Source organism: Bos taurus, chromosome 10 (assembly GCF_002263795.3).
Source record: "Bos taurus isolate L1 Dominette 01449 registration number 42190680 breed Hereford chromosome 10, ARS-UCD2.0, whole genome shotgun sequence".
Taxonomy (NCBI): domain Eukaryota; kingdom Metazoa; phylum Chordata; class Mammalia; order Artiodactyla; family Bovidae; genus Bos; species Bos taurus.
The window spans coordinates 6,839,221-6,853,205 of NC_037337.1; the positions used below are offsets into that span (position 1 = coordinate 6,839,221).

At 35.4% G+C, this 13,985-nt stretch overlaps 1 protein-coding gene across 3 annotated transcripts in view; it reads right to left on the reverse strand.

The window, feature by feature from the left end:
- The window catches only part of CERT1 (ceramide transporter 1), a 131,497-nt gene that overhangs the window by 45,374 nt on the left and 72,138 nt on the right, over positions 1-13,985 (reverse strand). For all 3 annotated transcript variants that reach the window (XM_024997293.2, XM_059890241.1, NM_174765.3), the window contains 2 exon segments: positions 10,756-10,913; positions 5,635-5,727 (listed from right to left, as the gene is read on the reverse strand). In XM_024997293.2, coding sequence (XP_024853061.2) covers positions 5,635-5,727; positions 10,756-10,913 — 251 coding nt within the window.

Below are 13,985 nucleotides of genomic sequence, written 5' to 3' on the forward strand. Positions count from 1 at the left end.
TAGAAATTACATGGAACTCCTAAAATGTCCTGGTAACATGTTATCAGTAATAATTCTAGAAATTATCTTAAATTGTTTTATGTCACAGCAGTAATGAAGTTTGTCAATTGGACTGGAATCAGGTCTTTAACTTTTCAAAGCTTTTGTAATTTATGGACAGTTATTGTTTTACTCCAATGTTTAGGTAAAAATACTTCATCTTCAAGAATATTCATAAAAAGAACTTTTTTACAAGTACAGGTTTCTGATAACTTTCAGATCATACCACTGAACTGGGTAAGAAATTAAAGACTTCTGATGGAAAACTGGATGGTTTCATAAAACTGCTAACTGAAGATTAAGATCTAGGATTAGTCTCGCAGGACTGAATGAACTTATGAGTATGGTTATAATTTTTTTTTGTCTGAAATACTATTCATTTTTAATCTGCTTTCCAGATATAAAGAAACCCTTACTATACCTCTGAATATAGAAATAAAACATTTATCTTTTCTCTCTATCTGATCCCTTCAGAATCTGTAAACCCTTAGATTTTTAGCTTACCCAGGTATACAAGGAAGGCCACCTACTAACAGGTGCAGGAATCTCAAGGTATTCAGGGAATCTAGAGAAGAGAGCGGAGAAGGCAATGGCACCCCACTCCAGTACTTTTGCCTGGAAAATCGCATGGATGGAGGAGCCTGGTAGGCTGCAGTCCATGGGGTCGCTAGAGTCGGACACTACTGAGCAATTTCACTTTCACTTTTCACTTTCATGCACTGGAGAAGGAAATGGCAACCCACTCCAGTGTTCTTGCCTGGAGAATTCCAGGGACGGGGGAGCCTTGTGGGCTGCCGTCTCTGGGGTCGCACAGAGTTGGACATGACTGAAGCGACTTAGCAGCAGAGAAGAGAGAAATTCACCTAAACCCAGCACCCAAATCTACATTTATCACAGGAAGAATCCATGACATGCCTTTGGTGTGGCTTTCCTGGCCTAGAGAGTTTAAGTTCAACTGAGATTCATTATGAAGTTCCATCAGAGCCAATTTAAAGAGTCTATGTGGTCAATTAATCAGACATTTTGTGAACAAATTAGTCTTAATGTGGTTGTATTTGGTAGAAATTATGGTAATTTTACAGAAAGATAATGTTTAAGTGGTTATTAAATTCTAATTTTATTGAATGAGGTCTTCACTACTGTCTAAGATTCTTTTCTGAGATAGTTTCCTTGTTGTCATATTATTGTAAAGTTTAGTTATTAAAAGGGCACTCAAAGTATGTTTCTGAAGCTTATCACAGTAATTTAATTTTGGATGAAGATCGGATGTGCCATGACCTGCAACCAGGAGATTATTCCTACTGGGAAAGGTCTCAGATAAAGGACTCAGTCACATTAGAAGGGACTGTATTAGGCCTCCTCTTCTGAATAAACTGCAACTCCTGTTTCTGACACCTGACTTCAACTAAAAACAGTATTACCAGACCAGCACAAGAAGCCATCTGAAGGAGACAGCTAATCCAAGATGCTGCACCAGGTCTGTATACTGGTAACTTTGACAACTACTTACACTCGTTTTTTGGTGGGGTGGGGGGAAATCATATCTTTGCTTATGAATCAAATGTATTTCTTTCTTTAGTTCAGTCACTCAGTCGAGTCTAACTCTTTGCAACCCCATGGACTGCAGAACGCCAGGCTTCCCTCTCCATCACCAATGCTGGGAGCTTGCTCAAACTCATGTCCATCGAGTCGGTGATGCCATCCAACCATCTCATCCTCTGTTGTCCCCTTCTCCTCCCGCCTTCAATCTTTCCCAGCATCAGGGTCTTTTCTAATGAGTCAGTTTTTTGGTTTCAGTTTCTTTCTTGGGCTCAATATTTGCAAGTTTAGAATTAATCTAATCACTGGGTTTGGGGCCAATTACCTATGGCCCAGGTTGTCCTGCTGGATTTCTCCTCTCCAAGGCTCTAACTGGATGGCCCTTGGACATTTTATTTTAAAGAAACTCTAGCACCATGCAAGCTAATATCACCGCCAATATCCCTAAGTGAGATGCTCTTACCTGACCAAGATGCCTATTCTGAATCTGGCCATAAACAGCCCATTTCATTAGATGGTGAATACTGGGTAGCTCCTACAAGGACCCAATGGATTTATAGAACAAATTCATGACCTTGGTTTTTCCCAGGTTGGTTAGGAATACACATAGTTCATTTGCCTTGGGCTTAAGATCCCTTATGGGTAGCTTCTGTTAATCTGTAATGTGAGTACACTGGTTTCTATCAGGTATCCAATGGTATGACCATTTGGCCACAATATTTGGTAACTCATTTCATGACACATGAAGAGCTAAATTTCCACTTTGAACAATCTTCTTCCCAGTTCAGGGGAAACACTAGGAAAAGAGTTCAGTTTAGGAGGATCTTGGCTTAAATCTCTATTAATGATGATGTTGGTCCTCCTGACAATTTAAATTACAGTTTGTGGAGTTACAAAGTGATAGTTTCTTGCCTTCCATTCTGTGTATCACCTGCTAATAGTAAAACAATGATGTCTAAACAACCTGAATTTGTAGATCATGTCTATATAGTGCTCTATAAAATAATGGGCATACATAATGCACATGTGAGGAAATTTGGGTTAAATCATATTGGACAACCTGGAATCAGCTCTCAGTACTTGAACATTCTGCTAGTATAATTCCCTCTGCCAAAAGAGAACTCAGCTATTTGGACCCAGCGCTGAGAGACATGATGATCAAGGGCAGGTGAGCAAGAACCCTGGCATCAAGGGACCAAATATTTGATTGCCTAATGCTTTCTATCAAAAGATTAAAGATCAAAAGAGGGAAATTGTGAAATAAAATTAATATTTTATGGCAAGATGAGAAAAAAATTAAATGTTGAAAAAAAAACTTTTTCTCTGCTCTTTGGCCTCCCCTTTCCCGGCTACTGTATACTGTATTATCTGCATCTTGCATCATGACCAAATTTTCCCCATTGACAAAAACACCTGCCCAATCCTAAAACACAATGTTCTCCTAGCATCAACTCCTTAAAAGATAACCTTCCTTCTTGATCTTGGAGTGAGTCATGTTACCTACCAGTTTAGACTTGCAGAAGAGAGCTGTGTAAACTGTCAGTATTACATCATCTGATTTGATGTAGAGCCTTCTGTCTCAAAAACACTTCTAATGGATGGAACAGTTCTCAGAGCTGTCTGAGATGCTGTTCCTGGGATATAATCCTCAATTTGGCTCCAATAAAAATTTCCATTTCTTTCTTAATTTTTCATCAACAGAGAATTGATGAGAAAAAAACTGAAGTCTCCTTAACTATTAAAAGAGAAAGAGGGGAGGTGCATTTCAACTAGGTGGGAAAAAGATGGTTTAGTCAACAATTCCAACTGGAATATAAAATTACAGATTCCTCCATTACATCATAATTTTAAAAAAATCAGATGTGTTAATATATTTAGAAGAGATCATTAAAAAAAAGAACAGAAAATATAGATAATTATTTGCAGTACAGTGTGAAAGGATTTCAATCTAAAATGGAATCTGAGGATGTGAAATGGGAATCTCATACCTGTACCTAAAGAATGGAACTTAACTAAGAGAATGATTTCCGTAAATGCCAGATCAACAGAACACAGAGCCTTATCTCCAGACCAATGACCATCTGCCAAGTATCTCTCCCCATCTTCAAGCTAATGAATTTACTGCTTGGACTCTGGCTGGACTTCCCTTGTCTGCACTCCTTGCCCATAAAATACAGCTTGCCCGACAGCCTCTACAAAACTGCCTGTAACTTTCTATTTGGCATAGATTTACCAAATCATAATCTCTGCTATTCCCAAATAAACTCAATTTCTGTTAATTTGAGACTACCTCAGTTTACATCTTTAGGCCAAAAAAAGAACACTTTTTAAAACATGAAAAAAACATAAAGATAACTGTATCAAGACTGTGAGTTAAATACAAGAAAGCACAAAATTTGACATGGCAAAACTAATAAGATTTTTTTTCAACTATTAAAAAGAAGAAAATTGAGAAATGAAGTCAATCCTGTCCATCTTCTAAATCAAGAGAGGAAAAACACCCAAATTCTAACAATAAAAATGTCAAGGGATGTGTATAAGAGAGCCACTAAAGAAGAAATGCAAATAAACGATGAACATTTTTAACAGAAAGCCTAAATCACATCAATAAAGCAATTTCTTTAATGAAAATAAACCTATCACAAGGACCCTCCTTCTCTCTCCTCTGAAATAACAAAAGGGGAGACAAATATGAAATCATACAGTCGTACAAACAAGTTCCATTTGGAGAGTACATTCCTAAGTTCAATTTGTTCAAATTGTTAGCTCAGGTACCCAACTGACACAATGGGCTATACAGTACTGCACTGTAATAAGTTTATAATACTTTTCACACAAATAATACATACTACTATAGAGTATACAAAAGCACAGCCACTTGTAGAGGATGTACACACACATGGCAATGTACATCACATACATGAACCAACTGATGTGACTGGATATGCAAATGCATGTTTGCAATATGAAAAAAATAGGGTAAGTTTTAAAGGCTCATAGTTCCCCCGCAAACAAACCTAAAATAGCAAATCAACCTGCTCAGCTTCAGAGTAAAAGTTAAAATTTTTGTTTTAACAGCTAATATTTCAGTAATCTAGACTTTAAAATCCAAGACAATAGCTGACTATGTAATTTTTATACATTCTAGAAGGAACAAAATAACAGCTTATTAATTTAAAAATATTATCGCTCAAGTCTTCATACTACAGATTTTCACAGCTGGAAATCAGTCCCAACATAAAAAATATTATCAATAGCAGGTCTTTTTTTCCTTTCTAGAATAATAACGGCAAGGAATTTTTCTTCTATTTTCTTAAATACAATCTAATGTCTTTTTTTTAAACATTCTACTTCCATGTCAATGATACTCCTTGTACTCCTATATGTGTGTGTATATGGAGAGGCAGATTCTACTAACTGCTTAACAAATAACAAAATGGGGAAAGAAACTGATTTCAGACATTTTTCAAACATAAAGGTGAGGCAATTAGAACAGTTCATGCTCTGCTATGGATAAGACCTCACAGTATACAGCACAGACTAAAATCTTTCACCAGTCAAGTTCTTGGAGTTTTCCTCTGTAGGTTGCTTTTATTTAAAAAAACAAAAACAAAAAAACAATTAGGGACTTCCTTGGAGGTCCAGTGGTCAAGACTCTGCAGTCCCAATACAGAGAGCACAGGTTCAATCCCTGGTCAGGGAACTAAGATCCCACATGCTTTATAGTGCAAGCAAAAAAATAATGCATCTATTGATTTCAAATAATAAAATTTAAAAAAAAAGAAGGAGTTACAAGGTAATATCAATAAGTATAACCCTCACAGGCGAGACAAAAACTTGTCCTATAAAGCAGACAGGCCTAGTAATGAGCCCTTTAAGGCTCTTTATTTAAAGTTTTGTAGGAAAAAAATCTTTTCAGGGTAAGCCTAGCATATATTATAAAATATTCAAAATATTTAAAGGTTACAAAAGCATAATATAAAAATCACTTTTGTGACATAAATATATATTATTTTTTTTCTACGTGTTTCTAAGACCAAAACTATAATTTCATACCTCATAATCTGGTCCTCCAAAGTGGGATTTTTTCTTAAGTTCTGTCATGGCATTTTTGTATGCTTCCTCCACTCTTCTTCTCTTCTCAGTTTCCTTTAAAAAATAAAACCAGACGAAGAATTTATCATGTGATATGGGATTTTTTTTACATTTCACCAAAATTTTATAATTTGGCCAAAAAAATAATTCTTACTGCAGTAAGAATTTATCTTCCGCTCAAAAAAAAAAAAAAAAAAAGAAAGAAAGAAAAAAATGAGTATTCTTCTGTTCCAGAAAACACTGTTTTTCTGGGCCATATATCACATACAAGCTACCATAGGTTGAGAGAAGGAAATGCCAACTCACTCCAGTATACTTGCCTGGAAAATTCCATGGACAGAGGAACCTGGTGGGCTATAGTCCATGGGGTTGCAGAGAGTTGTTCACAACTGAGCACCTAACCCACACACACTAGGTATGTTACATATTTAAATGGATTAAGTAACTACCAAAGTGTCTACATGTCAAAAAAAAAGAGAGATAAATTAGCATCAGAGAAACACCTATAATATATATTCATGTGTCTGTTTTCCCCAGTAGGAGCTAAATTTATTTTGTTATAGAGAAAAAAAAGCAAGTAATGGATGCCAGGAAGAAAATAACTCAATAATTGGTAAAACCAATCACTACAAAAAAGATATTCTAAGAGATGTTTCTTATACTTTCCAACTGCTGGATTAAATTATTTTAGAGCTGAAAAAGAGCTTAGATTTCTACTTTAACCTTCTGCTTTTATAGATAAGGTCTATAGCTCTCAGAATCTGCTATAAGATCCAAGGACAAAATTTTAGAAGGCTGGCCTTGGCACCAACCTCAAACTTTCTTTTTTAGAACAATGGATTGCAATGGGTCAAATCTGATATTAAAGCCTAACAGAATTATTATTAATATAAAGCACCTAATACCTTTATTCCTTCACCTCAAACATTTAAGGATTAAAGTCCAAACAGAACTCACACAGAGCTTGCTAAGCTGCTAAGTCACTTCAGTTGTGTCCGACTCTGTGCGACCCCATAGACGGCAGCCCACCAGGCTCCCCTGTCCCTGGGATTCTCTAGGCAAGAACACTGGAGTGGGTTGCCATTTCCTTCTCCAGTGCATGAAAGTGAAAAGTCAAAGTGAAGTCGCTCAGTTGTATCCGACTCTTAGAGACCCCATGGACTGCAGCCTACCAGGCTCCTCCGTCCATAGGATTTTCCAGGCAAGAGTACTAGAGTGGGGTGCCATTGCCTTCTCCCTAACACCTTTATTCCTTCACCTCAAATATTTAAGGATTAAAGTCCAAACAGAACTCACAGAGCTCACCCACTTCTAAAAACCCTATCTGAATTAAGCTGGTGCAAATCAATGAATTAGTATACTAGGCCTACAAACTGATTTTTGTGTACTGAAGTGAAGAGAGGACTACAGAACCATCAGAATGGCTAAAATCAAAATATAAAAAATCACTCACAAAAAAAAGACAATACCAAGTGCTGTCAAGGGTGAAAAGCAATTAGAATTCTCACTTACTTGCTGGTGGGACTATAAACTGATATAACTACTTTGGAAAACTGTCTACCTCTGTAGACCTAAAGCTAAGTATATACCTCATGAACTGATAATTCTACTGTTTGGTATATGCCCAAATGAAAACAGTGCATATATCCACCAAAAATACACATAACAATGCTCACAGCAGCTTTATTCACAAGAGTCAAAATTAAAAAATGTCCATCAGCAGGAAAAAGGAAAAAACACAGTAAAGTCATAGAATGAAAATGCATCATACAATGAACAGTATACAGTAATAATACTATATAACAAAACAACAAATTATCACTAAAAGTTACAAGATGAAGGAACTTCACAATCAGTATTGGGGAGGGGGTAGCCAGACACAAGAGTATATTTTGTATGATTCCATTTACAAGCTGTCCAAGAACAGGCAAAACTAATCTATAAGGATATATTAATAAGTTAAAACTGTGGTTACTTCTTGAGGCAGTGGTATGGTATGGAGTAGGAAGAGGCATGAAAAACCTGGGGGGTTATAAAAGTTCTACATTTTGATTTGAGTAGTGGTTACAGGGGAGTATACATATGTATAAAACTCATCTAGGAGTACATTTAAGAGTGGTACACTTCACTGTATATATATTAAACCTTAATTTTAAAAAATGAACAAAACAAAAACACACAGAACAGCAATAACACTAAAAAGACTTCGAGGCAAGTGAATAAACATGCAATTACACACCTGTGAATCTATTAATATAAGCTAACATCTTTGATGAATAGGTTTTCTCTTACTAATATTGTTAACAACTAAAATTACTTAATCTTAGAATTCTTGGACATAACTGGCTAAAAATTAAGTATACTTCTATAAGAGAAGGAATTATTTATACAGGTAACTGAGAAAAATCATCACCACTGACGAACATTAATTTTAAATTATTTAACTGTAAGAACAATGGATATAATGTTAGATAAGAGCTATTAAACATAAAATTAGAGACTATAGAGATTTACATATATATTATACATATCTACTATATATTACTAGATAAACATATATTAGAAATCTACATAAAAAGTATATAGTTATTAAATAGCTATTATTTTATCAACTATCATGTATTTAATTACTCTCATTAGATTTTAAGATCCTTCAAGAATGACTTCCTGTTCATTACTGTTTCCTCATTTCTAGTTTACAGTTTAGCACACAAGCATACAAATACTTCTTGAAAAAAACACAAATTCATTTAAACCATATTGTTATCATTGTACTTTGCTTCCCAGTTATATCAATTACCTAAGTGAAGTGAAAGTAGCTCACTCGTGTTCAACTCTTTGTGACCCCATGGACTATACAGTCTATGGAATTCTCCAGGTCAGAATACTGGAGTGGGTAGCCTTTCCCTTCTCCAGGGGATTTTCCCAACCCAGGCATTGAATCCAGGTCTCCCACATTGCAGGCAGATTCTTTACCAGCTGAGCCAAGGATATGTTTCTTGATAAACAACTCTCTCTATTCAAGAATTTCCTAATCTTTACAGAGTGTGTGTGTATATATATATATGAGTATATATGTACATACATGTGCATACATATATATACATACACACACTAAATATATATGCATATACTTTATATGCACACATGCATTTACATTTCCTGTAAAATGTAACTGGGATCCTATATCAACCTTAAGAAAAAACGTGATGGTGGAAAAGGTGAATGAAACTTGTAAGAGCACTATAAATTACAATTGTTTGCAGATTTCAATTAATACTACCATATTTTGTGCTGTTATTTGGTTAAATATGGTACCAAAAAAAGTGTTGTTTTTCACAGGTTCTTTGATACAGTCTACTTGGTGCTACCCAGTAAAGAAAGAGCATGGGTAAGATTACCAATATTGAAGACAACTGCAAATCCATGTCCCTTTTCAAATAAGAAATCTGATTGCCAAAAAGATGGGGAAGCCATGTGTTATACTTAATGGATTTTTTTAGGCAGTGTCATTAGAGCACATGACTAGAGATGGTGACCCTCTAGGGAAGGATTAGTAGATGGGGGGCCGGTGTGGGGGGGCACTTAAGAGAAAGCTACCAAAAAAGTTTTGAATAAGCTAATCCAGACAAGTTGAAAGATTCTCTTGAACCAGTAGTCTAGTGAATTTAAGGGGTTATCCTGTTTCCTCATACTTTTTTGTGTGTGACTCCTCTAAAAATTCACTATGATCCACAATTGAAATCGCTGATGGTCTAACAGTTTGACTCCAGAATAATAATGAAGTATACATATGTACCTTAAATGGATTTTTTCACTGCTTGGTTTTAAAAGAAAACATATAGTCAATCAACCTGGCTTACTTTCACTTGCACCTGAGAACATGGGAACCTTTTGTAAACATCAAGTGCCATTAAATCTATAGCCATTCTGCTATTACATCCGTGATGACACTGCTTTCCTTAGTGTTCTGCTCAAATTGCTAAGACCTCCAAATACTGCAAGCAATATGACTCACTAACGGGTGATAAGATTCTGACTGACACCTGCCCTAATATCCAGAGATGAAATACAGAAGAGTAAAATTCTTCTAATTCTGCTACTTAATACCTCTAGACAAGCCTCTGGACCTCAGCTGCTTCTATAAAATGATGGCACTGCACTAGAACTAAATTCTCTAAGATATACTTTGGTTCTAACATTTTTATGATGTTAAATTATAAACAAAAGTTTTCCTACTAAACAAATTCACTGAGCCAAATTCTACTTCACACTTATAACTAAAGATTCATATTATAACATTATTATCAGTGCTGCAGTTTAAACAAAGGTGGAGAAGGCAATGGCACCCCACTCCAGTACTCTTGCCTGGAAAATCCCATGGACGGAGGAGCCTGGTAGGCTGCAGTCCGTGGGGTCGCTAGGAGTCGGACATGTCTGAGCGACTTCACTTTCACTTTTCACTATCATGCACTGGAGAAGGAAATGGCAACCCACTCCAGTGTTCTTGCCTGGAGAATCCCAAGGACAGGGGAGCCTGGTGGGCTGCCGTCTATGGGGTCGAACAGAGTCAGACACGACTGAAGTGACTTAGCAGAGGAAAGGTGAACATAAAGCAAATGTTCAATGAACAACAAAATGTGTGCTAAGTGACACCAGTGATGCTGGAAAATATACACGGCCATGAATGCAGTAAGTTAATATTTAACTTTATAAATTGGTATTTTTTTATATATACCAAGTAGTTCATAGAACTTAGGTATACTTTCATGTGTTAGACAATAAAGCTAGGAAATGTTAAATGGTTCATACTTCTATTTCAAAGCATTACTATTATCACTAGAAAAACTTTTATGTTAAAATCCAATGACGAATGCGTATCATACAATAACCAAATACATAACCAGTGAATCTCATTAGAAAAATGAATTTAAGATGTTCTAAAGTTTTAGAGGATTAGTACCACCTGCTACTTCTAACAATCCAAACGATCTTTCCCTAAGAAGTTAGTTAGGTTTAAATGTTTGATTGGTATATAAACAAAATCTGATTATTTTTTAAAAAGTAAAAAGAGAATCTTACCTTGTCCATTCTCTTTTGCCAGCTGTCCTCACGTTTTACCATCAGCTCAATACAATGAGAAAGTGTAGCAAGGATTCCGGCAGTAGTTGCTTTAAAAGTTATCGCCTCACCTTTAAAGTCTATACCATTAATTCCTTTTGGTGTTACATGTGGAAATACTGAAAAAAAAAAAAAAAATTATTCACTATAAATCTTTATAACAAAGAAATCATTCCTCACTACAACTTAAAATTAGATACTTTTTAGGAAACTATAAGAGCAGAACTTTCAAAATAGAGTTGCCTTCCTGTTGGCCAACACTTAAAAATTTCCATCCATCTCTACAAGCAAAGAAGCCTGGGACAACATATGTACTCCCAAGTCCTTTTCTCTGAATTCTGTTTCTTGAAATCTATTTGCTATGCTGTACCCAGTGAATAAGTGGTAAGAGAAGTAATAATTTAATAATAACAGATAGCCTAGAGTGAGACCTAATTATGGCAAGAACTATCTTATATTTTGAGAAACCAGGAATTTAAAAGAAAAATCTGAGGAGAAACTGCTGAAATGAATAACGTAACACAAAAAACTTAAGTAAATGTCTGAATATAATTCTGGGACCAATGCATACATAAAAATGGTTATGTTATATTATAATTTTAAGTTAGTCTTTGAATTAAATGAACAATCTTAAAAAAAAAACTCATAAGATGCAAATAAGACAGCATAATATCTTTCAGCTTTATTCATTTATTTTTGGGCCACCACGTGCAGTATGTGCAATCTTAGTTCCCTGACTAGGGTTCGAACCCACAACCCCCTGCATTGGAAGCGTGGTGTCTTAATCACTGGACAGTCAGGGAAGTCCCAGGGCACTATAGTTATAAGAAACCATTTCAATAGAATTCTTATAAATGAAATAATACTTCCAACTTTAAAAACTCATAATGTAGATATGACAGCAAAGCCACAATCCAAAAAATAAACTGACAAACTAAACCATCCAACTTTAAAATTTCTACTCTTGAAGGCACTGTTAAAAGAACGAGAGTTGCAGTTGTGGGATAAGTAAGTCTAGAGAGCTAATCTATAGTTAATAATAAAATAATGGTAACTGAGGAAATATGTTAATGAACTTGACCGCAGTAATCATTTCACCATAATCATATACACCAAATCACTATACTGAACACCTTAAATATGTTGCTGTTGTTTAGTTGCTCAGTTGTGTCCGACGCACTTCGATCCCAAGGACTGCAGCCCACCAGGCTCTACTGTCCATGGCATTTCCCAAGCCAGAATACTGAAGTGGGTTGCCATTTCCTTTTCCAGGGGATCTTCCTGACCTAAGGACTGAACTCACACCTCCTGCTTGGCAGGTGGATTCTTTACCAATGAGCTACCCGGGAAGTCTCACCTCAAATATATATAATATCCATAAAAAAATTTTTTTAAAGAATAATGAAACAAGCCACAGACTGGAAAAAAAAATCTCTGCACAGAATACATATGATAAAGGACATATCCTTTATCTATCTATCCATATATATATTAATATTAATATAGATATCTCAGTATATTAATATATCAATACAATACACAGTAATCTCAATAGGAAAATATAATCTAATTGAAAATTGAACAAAAGATCTGAATACACATTTCACCAAAGAAGAAATATGAACAGCAAATAAGCAGATAAAAAGATGCTCAACATTTATAGTTAACTAGGAAAAAGCAAATTAAAACTACAGTGAGATATCACTATATACCTATTAGAAGACTAAAATTTTAAAAGACTGACCACATCAAGAGTCAGTGGGGATATGAAGGAACTTGAGCTCTCAAATATGACTGGTGAAAAGTAGTTTGGAAGGTTTTTAAAAAGTTAAATATATACCTACCATATGAGTCAACCATTCCATCTCTCCAAAGAAATAAAATATATATCCATAAAAAAAACTGTGTTTGAATGTTAACAGGAACATTATTTATAATAGCTCCAAACCATAAACAATGCAAATTTCCACCAACAGACAAATGGACTGAAGAAACCTGTCATGTCATCTGTACAAGGGAATACTACTCAGCAATGAAGACACTGAATAATGATATGTGTAACAACGAGAAATTTCAAACTAAGAAAGAGATCAGGCAAGAAAAGTTGAATTCATTAGATTCTAGAAAATGCAGACTAATCTACAGTGAAAGAAGGGTTGCGGTTGGTTGAGAGGTGGAGAAAAGGGAAGACAAAAGGGATGGAGGCAGGGAACTTTTGAAGGACAGTCTTGACAGTGGCAATAGCATCATGATAATATTAAAACTAACCAAACTGTACACTTTAAATATATATACAGTGTATGGTATGTTGATTACATCTCAATAAAGCTATTTAAAAACCTATTTTTTCTTGTATTCACTCTTATAAAAGATCGTATTTATTTTATATGAAATAAGGTTTCCTTCTGGACTCTCAATTCTATTCCACTGTTGTATATATCTTTCCTTGAATTCCAGAAGAACATTTACTTTTGTTTCATTGACTACTCTAAAGCCTTTGACTGTGTGGATCACAACAAAGTACAGAAAATTCTTCAAGAGATGGGAATACCAGACCACCTTACCTGTTTCCTGAGAAATCTTTATGCAGGTCAAGAAGCAACACTTAGGACTGGACAAGGAACAACGGACTGGTTTCAAATTGGGTAAAGAGTACATTAAGGCTGTATATTGTCACTCTGCTTATTTAACTTATATGCAGAGTACATCATGCAAAATGCTGGGCTGGATGAAGCACAAGCTGGAATCAAGATTTCTGGGAGGAATATCAATAACCTCAGATAGCAGAAGACACCACCTTTATGGAAGAAAGCAAAGAGGAACTAAAGAGCCTCTTGATGAAGATGAAAGAGGAGAGTGAAAAAGCTGGCTTAAAACTCAACATTCAGAAAACTAAAATCATGGCATTTGATCCCATCACTTCATGGCAAATAGATGGGGAAACAATGAAAACAGTGACAGACTTTATTTTCTTGGGCTCCAAAATCATTGCAGATGGTAACTACAGCCACGAAATTAAAAGACACCTGACCCTTGGAAGAAAAGCAACGACAAACCTAGACAGTGTATTAAAAAGCAGAGACGTTATTTTACTGACAAAAGTCCATATAGTCAAAGCTATGGTTTTTCCAATAGTCATCATGTATGGATGTGAGAGTTAGACCATAAAGAAGGCTGAGCACAGAATTGAT